Raw genomic sequence first — 21,643 nt, 5'->3', positions numbered from 1 at the left:
CTGCCACTGTACAGATTGGGAACTGGAATACAGAGAGAGTGAAACACCTTGGGCAAGTCACTTAGGGTCCATCTCCCTGAAAATAAAAGGGGTGTTTCGAACTTGGGTTCGCTAATTCCTGTAATACAGCAGTGAAGACACAGCACCTCTGCTTTTTACTCAGGTTAGCAGCACGAGCTCAACTCCAAGCTCCCCTAGGGTATGTCTATGCAGTAAAAGTGACGCATGGCACTAGCCTCTCCGAGCTAGCTAGTGTAACTAGCAAGAGCAGCTCAGGCTAGTGAGCCAAATGCACAGCCAGGGTCCATGCCAGACTGGTAGTACTTGCACTGAAGCCAGCACTGGGCTGTCTTCACTACTACTGCTACCCACACGAGCTGGATTCAAGCTCGCTTGGGTAGGCTAGGCCGTGCGCAGCTCCGTAGACCTAACCCTAGAGGCTTTAACTTGAGCTGCTAACCTGAATGCTATGTCTTCACTGCTACTTTAACCCACAGTAAGAACACCTTTTTTGGCAGTGTAGACACATCCTTAGCTCCTGGCTCAACCACAGAGTTCCCGCAGGACTGGGCTGAACCCAGATCAGGAGTCCCAGTCTAGCCTCTTCACCACCAGGCCGTCTCTCCAACCAGAGCAACACAGCCGCTATAGGGACTCGAGCATCCGGCCCTACGTGTCCCTGAACTCCAATTCTTGGTTTATTCATGGAATAGATATAGCCAAACAGCAGCACCGAAAAGCTTCTTTGCACTGGCCTGTGTGTGATCTGCTTTGATAGCAAAGTTATTGACCCCAATTAAGTAACAGCTGCCTTCAAAGGGCATCTCCCAAAACACCAGTCATTTTCACCAGTGAGTAAGTATGCATCAGAAAATTAGCTGGGTGAAATTTCTCATGCAAATAATTTTTTCCACTGAAAAAATTCAGATTGGTGTCAACCAAAACAATTAACAAATTCAGGTCAATTTCGGCAAATTGTTTCGGTCAAATAAAAATTTTAAGTAACTTCAAAAGAGTTTGTTTCAGCATTTCTGAAATGAAATGTTTCAACTTTTTGTTCTGGAATTTCACTATTTTCTTTAAAAAAAATTACAGCCTTCAAAAACAAAACAAAACTTCCAACCCAAAACTATTTTTTCAACTTTTGCTTTTCGTTGGGGGGGGAGGGGGGAAAATATCAAAACAAAACTCCATTTTGGTTCGACTTGAACTGATTTCTCCGCCCCTCCATAATTTTTTTGGTTTGGCCACTAACCTGAAAAATCTCATATTTGCACATCTCTTTGGAAAACACAACCTTGCCATGTGCTTTCTTTTAGTACAAAGAAGGGAGAGTAAAGTACTAAACACAAAATTTATGGTGACAATTAAAAAAAAAAGCATTTCTGATTCAATATTTCAACAGTTTTCAGCATAATTATACACCAAGTATCTGTCAGTTATTGGAGGATCAACTGTAAAAATTAAACATGGATGTATTAACATTAAAATACATAAATGAATACTACAGGACTCAACTACAGTTATTCATTGGAATAGAAAAGCAAATAACGCTTGATTTACCTTGCTTACTGGCCATAAGTACTTCTAGAAGTTTGAAATTCTGGAGGCATTCCGTCTGCCAAGAGACAACACATTTAGATGTACATTTTAATAAGTAATAAATTTGCCAGAGTTTTGTATTCTTTTAGTGGTTACATTATAATATTAACAAGCACAAGAAAATTAAATACCTTAAATTAACTTGAGACACAAGCTGGGTGAGGTAATATCTTTTACTGGACGAGGAAAGCTTTGGAGCTCCGCAGATCTCTTCTTCGGGTCAAAGCCTCAAGAAGAGCTCTGTGGAGCTCAAAAGTTTGTCTTTTTCCACCCACAGAAGAAAACCACAATGGAAGATACTGAATTGTACTTTTCCTTCTCTGGAAAAACCTTCCCTTTCCATTTCTGTTGTCTCTCCCACACAAAGCCTCAAACTTCCCCATTTCTTAGCTACCAACGCAACCCATAAATCAACTGGAGAGACAGCTGCTGAATAGTACAGTTAACTCTCCCCGCTCAGCAGCCGATGGGGCTATTAAAACATTTCCACACAGATGATCTCGCCAAAGGGAGCAGAATGGGGAATGGTACACAACTCTCACAAATGGCCCATCAGGCCAACCAGTGGAAGCAGACTTCACTAACAAGTTATATTAATTATCTAACAGCTATTGACACCACAGATCCATACTCTTGGAGCAAAACACTACTGCATGAACATGGGACTGTTTAAAGTCTTGACACATTATGATGGGGGGGGGGAGGAGGAGGAGGAGGAATCTTATCTACACACCCCTTAGTCCTTGCCTAGAATCATTCATTCAGAATAGAAGAGAAACACCCCGTACACACACCAGAATGGGCAGCTAAAAACCTGAATATCAGATTAAAACAGCTGGTATCGTTATTATTAAAGAATTTAATAATATGATTGTCCAACACTGTCCTAGACACATCTGCTACACGGGACTGGTGAAAGCATACATTCAGTGTTACTATTACTCTAGTGGAATAGGTCATGAAACTTTGGGGACATGCTACCTTTCTAACAGGTCTTGACTAGGAAGTGACAAAATCCCTAACTAAAATCCCTAGGTTCACTTTATGTATTAAGGCTGAGGGCATTTGGAATCTCTCAGAGAAGGACTTCAACATCCACAAGCTTTGGATAATCATCGATCACCAGTTGATGTACAAATGCATCTGCCCTGCTGGATATGAGAAACATTGTACAGGAGCTTTCACATGAGTCAGAATTCCCCCTGCTAAGAGGATAGACACTCCTGCCCATGGAAACGTACATGGCACATGTACATAGTGTTTCAAACTAGCCAAAACCAAGAGCTACGTAGAGAGCTATCTCAGAGGACGCAATAGGATGAATTCTCCAGAGTTTCATGAACTCCAGGAGATGTGACAACAGCTGCTAACCAGAGAACTACATGCTAGCGTGAAGGAATTGAGCTTTTGGAAACTAGTGAAGCTGTCAGAATTTTCATTCTAGCTCCAGGACTGCATATTTCCACCAAATAGTCATTGAAATGTAGGGCTGGAATGGACCTTGAGAAGTCATCTAGTCCAGCCCCCTGCACAGAGGCAGTACCAAGTAAACCTAGACCATCCCTGACACGTGTTTGTCCAAACTGTTCTTAAAATCCTCCAGTGACTTCTTTAAAACACGGCAACACTTTGGGGGAGACGTCAATTGCACACTTACTAGGACAGATCTGATAAAAAAGACAAGAGGGACAGGGAAGCAGGTGCGGCATTGAAGTCGCTAGGCCAACAATTCAATCTCTCCGGGGAAAGAGATTACACATTTTAGTCACACCATCATCGGTTCTAGACTAGAAGAGATGTAACGTTAATCTCTAAATCCTTAATGAAGCAGACAAGATCTGCAGAAATTGGAAATATTCCATGGTCAGATCATGAACCAGTGGGAGTAATATTTGATAGCTGGGATGGACAATCAGCAAAAGATAGTTACACTCACTAATGAAATATGGGTTACTTTTGCTGCCGATAAAAATCTCTATACCTCAGATACTCCGGGCTCTGAAATTATTCAGAAATATCTGGAAGTAGCAGGCTTGCCAAAGATAAGCAAAATTGATAAAGAAACTTTAAATTAAAAAAATAACAGAAGAAGAAATCCTAGAGGCAACAGCAAGGAAGAAAAGTGCTAAAACTCTAGGACCCGATGGCTCTCCAGATGAATTTTACAAGATATTTAAGAAGGTATTAGTGGGTCCCTTGAGAAGCACCTAGGGGAGGAACTTCCACAAACTATGAAAGAAGCTCCTATGGTGGTTCTCCCTAACAATGGAAAAGACTTTTCCTTCTGCACTTCCTCTATGCCCATATCACTGTTAAAAGATACAAATCCCTTGTTATCATTAGACACAGAGAAAGCCTTTGATAGAATAGAATGGAACATTTTGTTTCAAATCCTGTCCCAAATGGGCTTTGGCCTCCGGTTCCTTTAATGGATAATGCTCTTCACAGCAGCCCAAATGCAGCTTTGCGAGTTAATGGGGTTAAATCTCCCGTTTCAGTTACACAGAGAAACTAAGCAGGGATGTCCATTGTCTCCTTTACTTTTTGCACGGCCATCAAGTCTTTTGCCCAGAGGATAAGGGATAATGGATCGATCAGAGGAATAAATCTTGCAGGAACACATCAGAAAACAGCGTTATATGCGAATGACGTAATTTTTTTTTATCTAAACCAAATATTTCCCTAAAATTAGTTTCTAAAGAAATCCAGGATGTTGGGAAAGCATCTGGATTTTAAGTGAATTAAGGCAAATCTGAAATATACAATTTGCCAGACTCTGAGACGTCACTCCTTCAGAAAACATTTGGGTATAAAGGGGCAACAAATTCTATAAAATACCTGGGAATTCAAATCTCAAACACCCTAGAAGGGCTCTAGGATTTCATCTTCAAACTACTACTTTAGCACATGAACAAAGATCTGGAGTGCTGAGGGATGTATGCAATTCCTTGGTCAAGAAGAATAGCCACAGTCAAAACAAATATTCTGGCAAGGATAATTTTCTTGTTTCAAAATTTTCCGCGATTATCTCAGATAAAACCCTAGCAGGAATACAGAGGATGATGTTAGAATGTCTATGGAATAAGAAAATCAAGAGTGGGAGCAGATACTTTGTACAAACCCATTAAACAAGGTGGACCAGCTGTTCCAAAAATTCTATGGTACTATCAAGCCAGCCAGCTCAAAGCAGTAGTGGATGGGGGCACTCTAATCCAGTGTAACACTGGACCTTTATTGAACAAGAAAATTGCAGCAGTGTAAACACTGTTAGGCTACCAGAATTTTGCATACATCCTTTAGCAAAGGCTATTCTATGGGTTTGGAATAGAACTATAGGTAAAATAAACTCTTTTCCCTTGCCAACACCACCCATTGCAAATAATCCAGATTTTAACCCAAATAGCAAACACAGAGAGCTTCAAACATTAAGAGCGCTATGGAATACACCCAGTTGGCCAGCTATTGGGTAAAGCGACTCTTTTAACTTATTTAGAGATCAAAACTAATTTTAACTGGCCCACTCGCTCCTGGTACCAGTACTTTCAAGTCAGGCATTATGCTTCTTAACTTTCTAGTTTATACAGAAAGTGAACTTTAATAGATGTGATGACAACTGGCCAATTAGGAAACAAAAAAATTATAACGTCGTTATATCAATCTTTGCAAACAGCATTCCTAACAAAATTTCAGAGACGGAGCTTTCTGCATTGTGGCCTTTTTCTGAGACCCAGAGGGGTCCAGAACTGATATTGGACATTTCACCTTCTGATCAGAACCCTGAAGAGGTACCATCTCCAAGGGGCTTCACAGCCAAACCTTCTTGAAACAGTAGGGCTTTCAGCCTGTTCTGGAACTCCTTGCATGCTCTCGCGTTGAATACGCTGCAGACAGAGCATCACGAAGTACATCAGCACTCAACAAACCTCTATTATGAGCAGCCATGCCAGGAAGACTGTTGGACAAGGGCTGCACCTTTGAAAGCCTGGTCTCTTCAACTTCAGGTCTGCCATGGAACCAGTAAATGGAATCAAACAGCTCTCTCTAAACTATACTAAAAATAAAACTTAACAGTTAACTTATCCTAAGTCTAACCCTAACTATGAAACAGTAAACTAAGGCACCACGATCTTCTAAGTGAAGGATCTGGCACCAAAGGAACCCAATAGGTGTACATCCATCTGTTGCTGTGGATGGAAGATGCTAAGGTAGCTGAGGGTGCCACATCCCATTTTATCGTCTTGGCCTCAGCACATTCAAGAATGCAGATGGGAGGGACAGGAGAGATGCATGAGCGTGCCAACAGGCCCTGTTATGAGAAGGTTCCACCACCTGACCTGCACTCGTCAGCACATCCCACGAGCGGGACAATGCAGAAGACACTCAAAAAAGAATGTAAGGTTTTCTCCAGTTCCACCAGGACTTGATCTTGCGTATCAGCCTGATTTCAATATTCAAGAGATACAGAAGCACAAAAGCCGTATGCTCTAGATTGAGAATTCTCCTCTTTGCATGAGTAAATTTGCTTGGCCCATAAGAAATGGAGGAGGCTTTCAGTATAGAGCTATTCGGTCTGTTGTATTATGCAGTGCAGTAGCCGTGTCAGAAAGCTCTCTCACCAAGAGAAGTCAGTCCAATAAAATATATTACCCCACCCACCTTGTGGGTCTTTTTTATTATGCTCAGGTAATGTTTTACCCTCAATTTGGCACCACGCAAGGCAGGAGTTATCATTCGCTGAGCATTAAGAAGACTATTTAGTAGAGGGAAAGTAATATATACATTTTTGTAAAGTATGCTTTTTCTTTTGAATGAACTCTTAGGATAGTTCATACGAAGCACAAAGAAATGCTGATGAGCTTTATATTGCTTACCTGCCGTCCTAATAGCCGGAGAACTTCTTTAATTACTGTCTGGGTGGTGCTTTCCTTATCTATTCGTAGAGAGATATATGCCATTCCCACTCTAAACAAAAAAAATATATATTTAAAATTAAAATCACTTATGCAGATGGATTAGCTCAGGAGATTGTACCAGGATCTGGAGAGCTCCTACTCTAAGATCCCAGTAACAATTCAGCCCCATTCAGTAAAAAACTTGTTACCAGCTGATAAAATTAAGCTGTCCCCAAGTCTCAGTCCCACTCACATTGGACAGGTGGGAACCCACTATCCCGGAGACCAGTCACTGACGCCTCGATACTGCTGGTGACTTCACACAAGTAGGCCTGTATGAAGACTCACTGAAACCCATGGGCCTCTGTCTGAGCAGTCCCACTTGCAGGACTATGGACTAAAGTTTTTGTCATTACAACTGGGACCAAGTTGGCAATCTCAGCAGCAAGGACAGACACACAACTCAAACAATTTGGGAACCTTTGGGATGAAAGATGGAACTATAAAACGAAAGTGACTATAAACTGATCAGTCTTATTTCATTCTGGAGGGTGCATAAAATGCAAAACAGTTTCAGTAGTAAAAAAAAAAATAAGATTTTTTAAAAAACTGTTTTAATCATCTAATCCAAGGGTAGGCAACCTATGGCACGCGTGCCAAAGGCGGCACGCGAGCTGATTTTCAGTGGCACTCACATTGTCCAGGTCCTGGCTACCGGTCAGGGGGGTTCTGCATTTTAATTTAATTTTAAATGAAGCTTCTTAAACATTTTAAAAACCATATTTACTTTACATACAACAATAGTTTAGTTATATATTATAGACTTATAGAAAGAGACCGTCTAAAAACGTTAAAATGTATTACTGGCATGCGAAACCTTAAATTAGAGTGAATAAATGAAGACTCGGCACACCACTTCTGAAAGGTTGCCGACCCCTGATCTAATCTATTACTAACATGGAAAAGAATGTAACATACATGTCTTTATCTTAACGTTCCCTTTAAAAAATATGAAGCTCTCACAAGAAAGCTTCTGCTCATCATTTGTACACGGATACAATTTGCTTAAAAAGTTATGTCTCCTTGGATTAACATGTGCTACAACTAAACAAAGACGCAGGATCTGTCCCGATCATGCAAAGGCACCTGTTGACTCTTAAGCGTGCATGACTGGGGGCTAAATCAATGTAATGGTTAATGTTAATGTCAGAGTCTAGAAATGAAGAAAAATGAAAGCTAAAAAAATAAATATCTGTTACACCAACACAGATCCTTGCAATGTAGTGGATTTTGTCCTCCTTTACCCTCGTGCAACTTTAACGACTGCAACACATTTTCCTGGCCACAACTGAAGGCAAAATTGGCTGAGCAGAGTAACCTTGCAAAAAGAAGGATATCACTCACTTCAGCCAACCGGGATAAATTCTTATTACTTCGTGATCCTTAGATTTGGCTCTGATGATCCAAGCTTCGGGAACCGCCTCTCTGAACACTGGACCTGGGTTGGTTTCTTCAGTGGCATCATTCCTGTTGATGATGTCATCAGAAAACAAGGTCTGCTGAGAAAATGTCTGGAGCTCATAGTGCTGCTGATCATCATTTACGTAGTATGCCCTCAGCGCTGCCTCCTACAACAGCACAGGAAAGAGAGTGAGTCGCCCTCCTCTGAAAACGTGCACTGATGTTTGGCTGGGACACAGTTATGAAATTCAGTCAGTTCACTTACTCTAAAAGATTCTTTTAAGGGAACATAAAAACAGCCGACAGGCCGCTATCAAAAATAAGCATATGGTTTCGCAACGAAGTTTTAGTGATGTAAAAACACAAGTGGAAATTTCTCACCAGAATCCAAATATATAGATTTTTGTTGGTGCCTGGAGTATTTTTGTCAAGCGATGGCAATTTTGATTGATGTATCCTTTTAATATAAATGCAGTGAGCTGCAATAGACACACAGCTTCAGGATTCACGCTGGTACGGAGAGGTAAGTTGTACTTTTCTGCACTGTGGTGCATACAGCTGCCTGCCTTTGACCCAGGTTTAAATCAGAGACCACTTTAAGCCCTGGATGCCCTAAGCATCCCTGCTTCACAGCCACTCTGCTCCCCAGGTCCACATCTCCCTCTTTGGGGCTCTCCTGGCCAGGTAAAGACCACTCCACCTGCAGCATAGGGAACTCTGTAGCCATCCTTGCCATTACAGCCCAATTTCAAAGCTAGAGACCTTCTATCACAGCCTGCATCACCTTCGGCCACCACAGACCCTGGAACAAATATGTCCTAGGATGGCACTTTTTTGTGAACTAGGAATTTCTTTTATTTGGGAGAAGACAACAGCCAAAATAATTACGTTTGAAAAATACCAAGCAATCCTAAATAGCAATTTTTTTTTTGCACTGCATATTCTTTTTTTAACTATTTGGATGTGGATCATCAAGAGTAATTTTCAAAATTTCAGTTAATTTTGAGCACATTATCAATGCAGAAGGGGGCATATAATGATAACAGTTATTTACTGACTGAAGCTGAAAAACGTTGGTAATATTCTATATAGGTTCCCACCCTGCATCTATCACAGGAAGAGCACCTATCAATCTGTCTTTTCCCTCATTCTGCAGAGCATTGGGTTTTTATTCAACAACAATTTTAGTACGCCTTGTTTGGTAAACAGAAAAATGGACATATGCAGCAGTCTTAAGAAATAGTTTGTTTCATGTATGTGTAACCCTCTGGTGTTTGTCCAGACTGAAGTTAAAATCATTAAATACTATATATTTAGAGAGAAGAATAGGGGGCTCATTAGCAACCCTGGTATACCAGCCAATATCCCAGCTATCACTAAAACCACATTTGAATGTTCGACAGGATAGGCGAGTTACAGCTTAACACATAATGGTTGCTGCATACATCTATGAAGTCTCTGCAGTCTGCATATCTACATCAGTACCTCATAAAATGGTCTGAAGTACCAGGAATATCAACAGTGCTAGACAGAACCAAATTATGTTCTACTATTCTAGCTAGGGTACAAGCAGGTTTTGTCATCGGCGTTGTGAGATGCATTACATTTGTAAATCATGGTATGCTGGGATAGCTGGAGGCCAATGTAATCTATCAAAGTCGTTATCCATTTGAGAGTCTCTTACCACAACCTCCTCACTTTTTGCAATCCTTGGAACGGAAATCAGTCGAAATTGATTGCGTTTTACTGCATCATTCCCATCAAATATCTTTAATGTTTGTTTACCTAAAGAAAACAAATGTTTACATTACAATAACAACATTTAATATAGTCATGTCACTAATAAGAAGTGTGTATGCAACCAGTGGACAATGCAACTTACAAAAATCTGCTTTTAACCAGTTTTAAAAAGTAACATTTATTTGCATTTTCTTAAGTTTACTTTTATTTTCCTGCTGTTAGGCTAAAATGCAACTTAACAAGGGGAAAATGAACTAAAAATTTCTTTCAAATGGCAATTTCACCATTAGTTTTCATCCAAGTGTTTTGTCCACGATTTTCTAATTATTTTCCCCTTAATTTCAAATCTCCTTAGTCTAATCTTTACCAATTCAGCAACATGGAACCCAAAATAACAGATTGATGCCTTCAGAACAGGTGTGGCAAGTCTGATGACTGTGATTTGGAGAACAAAACATCGTTTAAAATAACCAGTATCTATGAGCCAATTAAATGTCAAAAGGAAAATTTTAAATTATTATATTAAGTTTTTTAAATTGCCCCAGAAATTTTTAAAAATCAAATGTTTTCCTGATCTGCATTATATTTTAAATCTAAAATTTCCAATAAAAACTGCACAAATCATGAACTATAGGTAGACAGCATACTAATACTTCCCAAATGGTGAAGAATCAAGGCTTTTGGCTTCAGCCCTCCACAAACTGAGGTAGTGGTGGAATCTGATACCCTCCACTGAACATTTTTTAAAAATATTAGTTAATTACACAAATTTAAAACAACTCTGCGTACAAATCTTACAGAATGTTTTGGGGGTTTTTTATGCCGGCATAAGACCACCAATCCAACAGACTCATCTTGCCACCTCCAACGTGGGGGTCAAATTTGTTTCATTAATGAGGGGCTACAATCTGAGGAACACCTTTCACTCTTCTGATCCCATTACTACAGAAGAGGTGTGGGTCATAGGGGGGTAGTTATATTTAGTCCCCTCCACAGTCCCCAATGAATGGAGAAGTCCGGCAATATATCACGGCTGTTACTCAGTTTCCTGCACAAACGACACACCATTTTTGCTCTAGAGGTGTGATTTACAGTTTGAACTCTAGGCCACTCTTCACTGGCAATGTTCGGAGCATTCTCAAACCAATCCGATCTCGTAACCAACCGCTCCCCGTGCATTCAGCACACACTGAGATGGTCACAAAGCCAGCGGCACCTTTACGGGATGTGGGTAAATACCTTTTACCATTGAAATAATAAAAGCCTGAAAGGTAATCCTTTTTGTACCTTGATACGAGGCATGTGAAGAATGAATCCTGAGCTCAACAGAAATACATGTATGTGCACTTAATTATACTGGTATACAACTTCTTCCCTCACTTGGAATTAGTTCAGAGTATGATAGCAAGGACTCAAGGGGTTTTGCCCGCAAATAATCTTGATATCTATGTTCCGTTTATTGTGTTAACCCATAAGAATTTCCCACAGAAAGAGGATAGCAGATGAGATGGGTGGACATGGATGAGTAAAATGAAAAACTAGCTACTGCAAAAACAAGGCATAAAAGCGCAGAATCCTGCGGAGATATCCAGCCCAACTCATCTCTTTAATCAGGCACCCAGACATGACAATGACGGACAGGCCATCAATGTCGACAATAAAAACGCAGCCTGGGCACGTCAATATTTTGCTGCAAGCTTTCAGAGCCATCCGAGACATAGAAACAGCATATCCTATGGATCACCTCCGGTTCTACTATACGTTCTGTCACCACAATTAACAGGCCTGGTTTGGAACAAATGGGCCATACCAAATTATGCTCATAACGGGCGGAATCTTTCCCAACAAAAGGCCTCTCTCTCTATGGCCCTTGCCCTTGGCCTATGTCCTGCAATAGAAAGTGCAAGACTTCTATTTCCTTTCCACTTTTCTGAAGAGGTAAAGCCTACACATTGCCTGAGATTTGGGAGGGGGGGGGAGGTGCAGAAAGGGGGGAGGACAGGACCCTATTTGTTAGGTTTTCCCCTCCTCTAAGATTTTGCTTCTCCATTGCCCCCCCCCCCCCCCGCCCCCATCATAACACAAAAGTTATTGCCTGTTAAGGTGCTGCCAGTGTCTTTTGGGCACGACTCCCAGAACTGCATCACTTAATACCTGCGGGTGAAGGCGTCCAGGCCGCACTATGAACAAGTTCCACTCAGTGTGGAAGTGAGAAGCAATACAGATGGAAGTCTGGTTCTCAGGCCCAGCATATTCATGATGGCAATATTGTACAAAATGGGGTGCAAGAGCCAAGATCTTGTTTATGTTACATTTTTACAAGGTATGTTTTATGAACACAAGCGTTTATGCACAAGTGGCTGCGAGTGTCCTGTTTATTCTCCTCGTTACAACCGTGGCTGCTACAGCTATGAAAGAAACCAGACGTGGAGATAAAAATTCTCCAACTCTGTGTGATGACAAGCAAGGAGAGCTGGGCTGTATTAAACAGCAGGGATGCTAGCCTTGCACAGAAGGCTCTCATGGGGGGGGGGGCGGCGTGGGATGCTTTAGTTTGTTGACAAGTCTTTATTTCAACTGGTCTTTTACTCACACTTTCTTCTTCAGGGTCACCCTGCTACTTCCCCCTCACTCAAAGGCCTTCCATCATGTGGATCTTCCCTCTTGCCATACTATGGCAATATGGATGCTGCTCCTTTGGCAGTCCATCAACGTTGCCCTGAGCATTTGTCCTTCAGGAGCTGAGCACAGGACAACGGCAGGAGCTTGTGACCGAAGGATCTGAACTGTGATCCACCACAACCAGATCACCATGCCAACAGCTCGGGGGAAAAGGCACATTTTGAAGTGGAGCTCCAAACTCTCCCAAAGACAAGCACCCAAGGGCTTCTACTGTACATTCTGCAGCACGTACAAGAGGAACATTTCATTACTCGGCAGGAGGTTGGTCAAAGCAGCTGTCAGGAGTAGTTAAGGATCACTACAATATGAGACAATACAATAAGTGCTCAAATTTTGCCTCTGTTCCATGGATGTTTTACAACCACCCTAAGCTACCGTACACCACGCATCATCAGTACCATGTTCTGATTTTCCGTGACAAGGGAGAAATGTATTGAATTTATTTTTGTTTTTTTGGATGCGAAGGAGATGGGTCCTGTTCTGAAGCAAGGTGAGCAGGGCATAGATAGATGGCTCTGCACTGCTTAAGGCTGTAGGAAGACTGATGAAAGGATAAAGATGTCAAGGTTAGGTTTTTGACTAAAGGATTCCCACTATTCACCATAAGCCTGCAGAAGTCTCTCCCTGGGGGAAGAAAGAGGAGAAGAAAATCTTTTAGGAATCACAGCACTGAACATTTTGCAGCCAAAGGCTGTATCCGTGGACACCTCTGTTCAAGCGCTGCCACCTCTATAGTGATTTTCGCTTCAGCCCTTTCCACTGCATCCACATAGTATGTCATGTGAGCTAGAACAAAAAGGCTGCAGCTCCTTTTAAAGCCACTGCAAGGGCGGAAATGGGTACAAGTTAACGTAGCAAATAAGGGGTGAAAAGGTGGGTGCTTACCATAGGAAAAAAGAGCGACTAGAATGCTAAACTCAAAGACAACTTGAGCCAACCTACCAGTTCAGCCATCTGCATTACAAACAATGCTTAGAGAAGCGGCAGCGAGCGCTACCTCTTACCGCGCTCCACCTTCCCTGATTCTGCAGAAGATTTTGTTCCTGCCTATTGCCTCAGTGGAATGAACTTTGGAAGCAGACCTCAAGTTTCTTCTTTCCTAGAAGAATGCTTTAAAAATGAGTATCTAAACAGCAACCTTATAGAAACCTCACAGTGCCCAAGATCGGTTTAAGAAACACACGATCTAGACATAGTGTGTATTGACTGACAACATTAAGAGAGCCCAAATTCTTTTTCCAGAAGCTGGCTTGGGGAATAGAATGATAGGTGGTAAAGACTGGAAGTGTCCTCAGATCAATGGAAATCCTTTTTTAATGTATTTATTTGGCATAGTCCATCTTAAAAGGTATGTTGACTGATTCTGGTATTACAATCTGATGAAAGACTGTGTCTGCTTTACTTCACTTCAGCTACTGGGAATGAACTCATGCAAGACCACTTAACTAGGAGTATGCAGAATGCCCTGTGAGCTAATAAGAACTAGAATGTCTCTCCAGATTCAAGTCAGCACAGTGAAGTTCTTTCAACAGGACTTTTTTTTTTGGTTACACTTTTTAGAGTGGAACATACCATTTTTTTTTTTTTGGTGGTAATGACTGTACTCTAAGAGAAAGATTTGTGTGTAATTACACAACTCTTCCCCTAGACTGACCATCAGGTCCCCATTCTGAAATGAATCCCACACTTTTTGTTCTGAGGCTAATGCTCAATGCAGCCGTTATTAAAAATCAGTCATCTAGATACGACATCCTTTCTTCGGTCAGCATCTTATTACCACAACTAGTCATTTGTACAAATATTTCTCTTCTGATCTGTGTGTAAACCCACCACAAAGGGGGCATTATATAAATAATTTGCATACAACTTGTCTGACTTCTTTTCTTTTGGAAAATCTATTTAAATATTTGTAATTTATATTAGATGATGCTGCACGTAGTATCCTCTCCAATTCTCATTGCTAAAGGAAAAGGCTAAGAAGATCAACTGTGAAATGAAGTTGGCACACAGTTTAACCTAAAAGCTTCGTCTTCCTACTATGTAACTAATTATAAGATGATTTCTGATCAGAGAGTTATCAACTGATGCATCATACAAATAGCTCCTTGCAACAGAACTTTTCCCCCCATTCTCGAGTCTTTAGACCTCAAGTCTCTTCTTACAACTAAATCGTAGTTTCACCTTCTGAAAGCTGATTTTATCTTTTGCATCAATGGCTTCTTTCAGAGCTGTCCAATTTAAAGAGCAAAACTGGTTTGGTTTTGTTGTTTTTTAAGCAGGAGGCTACTGCAAGGTCAATGTTCGGTACTTGTTTACGAAACCTGATTCAGAAACACAGAGTTTCTTTGGGGACAGGATATGTAATACGTGGTGAAACCAAAACAGCTTTCCTCATATTTGAGAGCCTTGTGGCTAGGGGGAGCCTTTTTATTCTTTTCTTACTTTTCAAAAATCTAAGCACAGCTTGAAAAAAAAAAAATCTATCAATCAATGACGAGTGGGAAGCTTTTCCCTGGCAAGCACAGGAGCCTAATCCAACAGTATCAGCAGAATTTAAGGTTTTGAAAAATAAGAAAATGTTCTAAATATGAACAGAGTGCAAACCAACTGCAGTGCTGTCTTCCTTACCCTGTACCCTGCCTGCTCCAGTACCTGTACTTCTACTGCTCTCAGCTGTGCCAAGCAGCAGCAAGGAGAAATTAGCAAGACTCTGGTCAGTTTCATTGCTGCCATTCAAAACCCAGTTGGGCAGCTATGAAACTGACAAGAATCATGTGAATTTTATGCTGTTGTTCCTTTGAAAAACCAACCTCTTTCCCCAGGTCATCCTGGTTCTCTGACTATATCACTGGCCGTTTCATCACTACTGGGTCTCACCCAATGAGACAGGCCGAAACTCCAGCTCTAAGGGATTTTTGGACCACAAGGCTGTGAGAGCTGCCAGCCTTTCACGTGGGGGCTGCATGCTCGCCCTGGGCCTTAACAGCTGCTCATGGAACTTTTTCACCCATCTGCCATGAGCAACACTGCAGATTCCAGCCAGAGCAGCATCTGATCCGCTTTCCTCTGTTCACCTCTAGCTTCAGGGGACACGGATCATAGGCTTTGAAGCCATCTGAGCAGGAATAAGCTGTGCCCAGGATTCCCTGTGAAGCACTGTAATGAGCTCAAATGTCTTCTTCGAAAAAGACCTGACTTGTCTGTGGCGGAGAGTGAAACCTCACCTTGGAGATCTAGTCTCTCCTTTGCCACTCTGGAAAGTGCAGTGCCCACTCGCAGATCCTCAGTAAACACCTCCGTTTCTCTGGCAGCAGATTCAGCACTTGCCCAAGCAGAGTGTGGAGCCAACTGATCTGGGCATGTCCACTTTCACATTACAATGCCCTACCCCATGACCTGGAGGTTGGGGACCACTGGACAAACAGGCTGCAGTCTTGATGGGCAACAGATGGGGGCAAAGGCCCACTTTACCCCTTGTTTCTTGGACATGATCATTTAGCCCTCCCCACCCCCACAACGAGGGGAGGGAAGAGGGAGAGAGTATTCCTTGACAGCTGCCTATGTTCATGGCGTGCAGCTACCCCAGTGTTGTCCTCTTGGTTACTCCCTGGGAAACCTGTGGGTGTCAGATACGCTGAGTCCCACAGCAGGCAGTAAGCAGCTCCCTGGGGACAGCTAGAAAGTATGGGTGTCCCAGTGCAAGGGGGATTTCTGAGGTCACAAGCCCTTCTTTTCCCTTCAGTCCTCTGCATCTGCCAGCAAAAGTACTGATCTCTCCACCTGCTGGAAACACCAACAATGAGCTTACACAGCGAGCAAGTCCCCTGTGTACAGGGGATGACACCTCCAAACACGTTTCGCATACTATCCCCATCTGCTGCCAGGGACAAATTATACCTAAGCATCTGGACTGGCATAGGGGATCAAAGAGAATCTGCAAACAGAGGAAAAACCTGAACAGGATAGATTGCCATCACACCTTCACTCAGTCTGAATTTATTAATTCATTAAACCAAATCATAAAAACCCTAAAGCTCAAATAAAATCAATCAGTCAAGGAAGATAGTATGTGATGCTCAGAATGCCATATGCCTTTTCAATAGTCACACACCGACAAGCCAGCCAGAGGAGGAGGTTTTAGCTTTGCATGGCACTAAAGCCATCACCCTGGCTGAAGCTCGACTCTGCACAACAGCAGCTTTCAAAAGATGTTTGTTACTCTTAAGTGTCAGTAGCCTCGGGAAGAATGGCCAGGTGCTTAACACGAAGCACTGTAAATCCCGGTCTGTAATGAACAACGTTTGAGACTAATCACCAGACTTTTACCTGTTGTTTGGGGAGCAGGGGGTCTCATTGCCAACTGTGACCGACAGAAGCCTTAAATGAACAAAAACATCAGGGCCTGATCATGCAGGTTGCACAAGCCCTCAACCTGCCTTGATTTCTGGCAAACCACCAGAGGCAGAGTCTAGCGTCTTTATGTTCCGGGATCCCTACAGATCCAGGAACTAAGAGCTCACCGTAAATAATTTTTATTTTGAGAATTATGGAGATCTCTCTTCTGGGGGTTTGTTACATCTGTATGATATCATCCAAACAGTATTTTCACCCTCTAAATCTCCAGTTATGAAGGAATATTAGCAAAGATGGGAAATTAAAGACGGTTTGTTTGTTTGTTTGCCAGACTAGGACTGTGATTCTTTATGTTCAGCATCATTTTCAAACACGGCCTCAGCTAAGAACAATGTGCTTTGTCTGTAGGAACACAGGAATTGCCATCCCGGGTATCCCGTCTCCAGTTTACCAGTATAGTTAAACAAGTACAACCCTCGGTGGGAACAACTCTTTTCAGGTTAGCTTAAACCCCTTCCCAAAAGACATGAGCGAAACAGAAAAAAGGGCCTCACACCAGAATAAAAGGCTTTCATGATGGAATAAGAGTAACCGCACAGGGATTACATTATATTGGTTAAAATTCACACTTTAGCTTATACCAATATAACTTTTCTGTGTAGACTAGCCTGTAGACCCTACTTTATGTCCTGAAGTGTGAGGGTTCAGATCTCTTCCCAAACTCATTTTAAAAAAAAATATTTACTATTGTAACTCTGGATATCTGTGCTACCCATCTAAAATATTCTAATCACTCCTGATAAGTTCTTGGCCTCAATAATATCTTGTTACAATAAGTTCCACAGTTTAATAATGCATTGTCTTAAAAAGCCTCTATCAGTTTTAATTTTTCTCCCTATCAATTTCATTTAATGTCCCCTTGTTCTCACATTATGAGAATGGATGATCAAAAGATCCTAATGTAACTTTGTTTATAAACCATTCTTTATTTTGTATTCTTTTTATCATGGTTCTTGTTAGTTCCTTCTCTAACGTAAATAGCATGTCTTACAAACCAAAATTGGCCAGGCATCTATCCTTTCACACCCCAAAAAATATCCTGCATTTTATTTTTCACTGCTTTTTTTTTTTACAGACCTGTATCTGTAAGGTATATGAAACCAGGGGCGGCTCTATGTATTTTGCCACCCCAAGCACGGCAGTGAGGCAGCCTTCGGCGGCATGCCTGCAGGAGGTCCGCCGGTCCCGCGCCTTCGGCGAACCCGCCATCGAATTGCCGCCGAAACCGCGGAACTGGCGGACCTCCCGCAGGCACGCTGCCGAAGGCAGCCTGACTGCCGCGCTCACGGCAACCGGCAGGCCACCCCCCGCGGCTTGCCGCCTCAGGCATGCGCTTGGTGCGCTGGTGCCTGGAGCCGCCCCTGTATGAAACTGAGAAAAAACAACAGCTACATCTTTTTTGGAAGATAAAATAGCAGGTTAGCTACCATAACTGTAAAGGTGACCAACAGTTCTAGTATCATGTTCCCTTACACAGTAAAAGTCTGTGCACTCTGAAAGAAGAGCTTGACTTGAAACAGTGATGCAACAAATGTAGAGATCCCTCCTGCAAAGTCAATGAGTGGCTCTCTCTCGACCCCTTGGACTACATACAGCAGCGGGCAGGATCAGCTGTAGGAGGAGTAAAGCCTTACTACCTGGTATCAGTTACATTAATATTTGAAAGTGTTAAGCCAATGATTAATCAATACTTCCCACTGAACACGATGCCTTTGTTTTCAATAGAAGCATTAGAATTTCTCTCCTACCAACACAGTAATCATCAAAAATCAGGGCATGAAAGAGAGCCAGTTATGTTGTGTTAATATGTAATAAGGGGAAGCAATTCATTTTAGTACAACCATTTTATTTAAACCACAGGATTAAAGATTCTTTGCATTGGTCTTTGAAAATATACAGTGTGTTCCTGTTCTCCCCAGTTTTACTGATTGACACTGTAGAGAAATGTGTGTAAGGAAAAGTGAAGTTTAGAATCTCTTTTTGAGTGCAGTGTCTTCATCTTCTTGGTCAGTCCGTATAAAATAAGGCGTACTGGACTAGCAGTGTCGACCAAGCCATCTGAGATACCAGGATAGACATCTCACTCCCTTTGACAGCCACTGATGGAGAAATACCAGCCTCAGTCAGTAAGATATAGAAGTAAAAACAGGTGCTGGCACAGAAAGGATTATTTCGCATTGCTATTTGAAAAGCCGCCCACTGGAAAAAGTGCAGGTTTATTTGACAAACCACAGCTGGTCACAATCTGATCCTACAATATGGAAGTATATGGTGTGTCATAAATTCCTCACAGTCATCAGGAGAAAGTGAAGTTTAAACCCTATTTTAAAATGAAGGGGACATACTAACACATTTGAGCCCATTGTCAGAACTATGCTAAGTATTGATCTGGAATGGCCCTTGTCACATGGCAATTTCCTCAATAGTCTTAGATCTTGAAAGAACATGAAGGGGACATGGAAGGCTCTTTCTTTCTTTACTTTTTCTTCAATCTACTTTTTCGTACTAGAGCCATTTATGCAACCACATCATGAAAAATGTGATGATTTGCTGGTTTTAGTCATTTATTCCACTTCCTTTTATTTTGTTTTAATAAACTGTGGTTGACTGCACTATTCAAGAAAATGAGATTAATAAGAGCTAATATCAAACGTAGAGCAGTCAATGGGTAGAAAAACAGTATTGCGCAGTTGCCAATGGACTTCAATCCTGACATAAACACCACTATATTTATTCTTACTGGGCCTCACCTGAGCAGAGTGTAGATTTCATTTTACTTATGCCCTTGGTAAGATTTGAACCCAAGTAGCCATAGATGAAAGGCTAGTTGCTTTAAAGAAATGTACTGCCTGCCCTCCAAATCTATCACTTAACATTACTGGATCGTTAAATACAAACACATGATTTCTCAATTGTTATTGTGAGAGACGGCTAGCTGTGACTTACCGAGAATACTACTTACAGAAAGCGATTAACTCCAGAGATACTCACCTGTGGAAAACACCTCAAGAGAAGGTTGACTGCAATGATCTAAGGAATACCATCACCTCTTTTCATTAAAATGCTCGAGTGGATTTCACAGAAGGCCCTAACCATTATCACTTCATATACATAAAGATGTGCTGACCCAATACAGGATACACAAGATCTGTAATTACCATTAGAACATAACTGTCTGACCAAAGTGAAGCTTTCTTTAGGAGTGCTATTCTTCATAAGGAAAATCAGGTTAAGCTAATATAATAAAGGCTGCGTTAAGCCAATATTCCCAACTTACTAAAATTCTACTTACTTGAATCTGTTGAAATTTGGGCATCTTTCACTGACCCTTGTGTTAAGCCATCAACATCCTCATCTTCATCTGTGGAAAGAAAAGTTTCGAGGAGATGGTTACCTTTCCATTGCACAAAATAATAGTTGAGTCTTACTTAAAAATAGTTTAATGGAAGTATCAAAGACAACAAAAGTCACAGGGGGAGGATACACTACAGCAACGACCACATTTCCTCTTCCAATACTTAGCTTTTTAAAATTAAAATCACTACCACAATATCCCAATGAATGTAGCAGTGTAACACACTGACAATAAGGATTAACATGTAACCACTGTGTGGGTCATAGGCTCAAATTCTCTCACGGATTGTCTCAATATTACTACTTGCAAATTTAATTCCTTTCTCGGCCTGTCATGTCTGCCTATGAATTAAAAATAGACTTTCTGATAATAAGTTTTAAACTACGATATTGTAACAGGAATCAGAGTATTAAATGCTGTCCGATCAGATGTTTCGATTTAATAAAGATAATTCCAGAACTGAATAGTTGCAAATAAACACAAGATTTTGTTTGTCAAGCTCTAGAAGAGGAAACTTGAGTTGATTTATTACTTAAAACTGGGAGCCAATGTATTAGATGATATTTACAGTTTATATAGTCAAATGTTTAATGCTGACAAAATAATTAAGAGGAAATTACTGACCTGTGGTTTTGCTTCTCTGAAGGTATCATCCTGACTGAAATCCCACTCCTGTGTCTCGCTTCTCTAGTGCGAGACAGATGGAACTCCTCTTGACAGATTTGGTTCTCCAAGAGCAGCAGTAGCAAGGTGGAATACAAGCCAGCCCACCATACTGAGAGATAGACATGTAGCCTCCACACAGTTTAACTGCTGCCCTTGGAAACCTCCAGTCAATTACTGACTGCGTGATTGGCCAAAAAAAAAAAAAAAAAAAAAGTCAGCCAAAAAAAAAAAATGATTAAAAATCTGATTTAAGAAGAGATGAAAAAAAAACCGAGGCCCCCAAACTCTGCTTCAACAAAGATAAACCTCCAGACTTTGGGGAAAAGTGGGTGAGTGAGTGAGAATCCTGATATAATGATCGAAGGGGTAGCCGTGTTAGTCTGGATCTGTAAAAGCAGCAAAGAGTCCTGGGGCACCTTATAGACTAACAGACGTATAGGAGCATGAGCTTTTGTGGGTGAATACCCACTTCTGTATTCACCCATGAAAGCTCATGCTCCTATACGTCTGTTAGTCTATAAGGTGCCACAGGACTCTTTGCTGATATAATGAAATCCTCAAAGAAGCAAAATTACAGGTTATTAATTTTCCCTTCTCTAAAACTACCATTTACTGGGATTCTCACTACTGGCGAGTAAACGACTTGACAGATCTCTCAGTGAAGAGTTATAGTAATGTTTCAACAGGTAGAAAAACAAGTTCCAGTCTACTTAACCCCTCCCTGGTTCCTCCTCCTCTCCTTTCCCTATTTATGTTTATGTAGGTCTTTTCCTATTTTCTTAGTGTAACTCCCACCCAAATGTGTTATGTCTTTACCGGTGTGTCTGGTCTT

The 21,643-nt window shown here is 41.4% G+C and overlaps 1 protein-coding gene across 1 annotated transcript in view; it reads right to left on the bottom strand.

Moving 5' to 3' along the window:
* Positions 1-21,643, bottom strand: part of LOC113409453 (diacylglycerol kinase theta-like) — a 92,867-nt gene that overhangs the window by 36,648 nt on the left and 34,576 nt on the right. The window contains exons 7-11 of the mRNA XM_026663376.1: positions 20,083-20,151; positions 9,640-9,740; positions 7,899-8,122; positions 6,474-6,564; positions 1,564-1,618 (exon numbers count right to left, since the gene is read on the bottom strand). Of these exons, the coding sequence (XP_026519161.1) occupies positions 1,564-1,618; positions 6,474-6,564; positions 7,899-8,122; positions 9,640-9,740; positions 20,083-20,151 (540 nt within the window). The remainder of the gene's footprint in view (positions 1-1,563; positions 1,619-6,473; positions 6,565-7,898; positions 8,123-9,639; positions 9,741-20,082; positions 20,152-21,643) is intronic.

The sequence above is a fragment of the Terrapene carolina genome, unplaced genomic scaffold (assembly GCF_002925995.2).
Source record: "Terrapene carolina triunguis isolate 2854851 unplaced genomic scaffold, T_m_triunguis-2.0 Scaffold33392, whole genome shotgun sequence".
Lineage (NCBI taxonomy): Eukaryota > Metazoa > Chordata > Testudines > Emydidae > Terrapene > Terrapene triunguis.
Note: the sequence above shows the minus strand (reverse complement) of the source record. Positions and strands in the feature narration are given on the sequence as shown.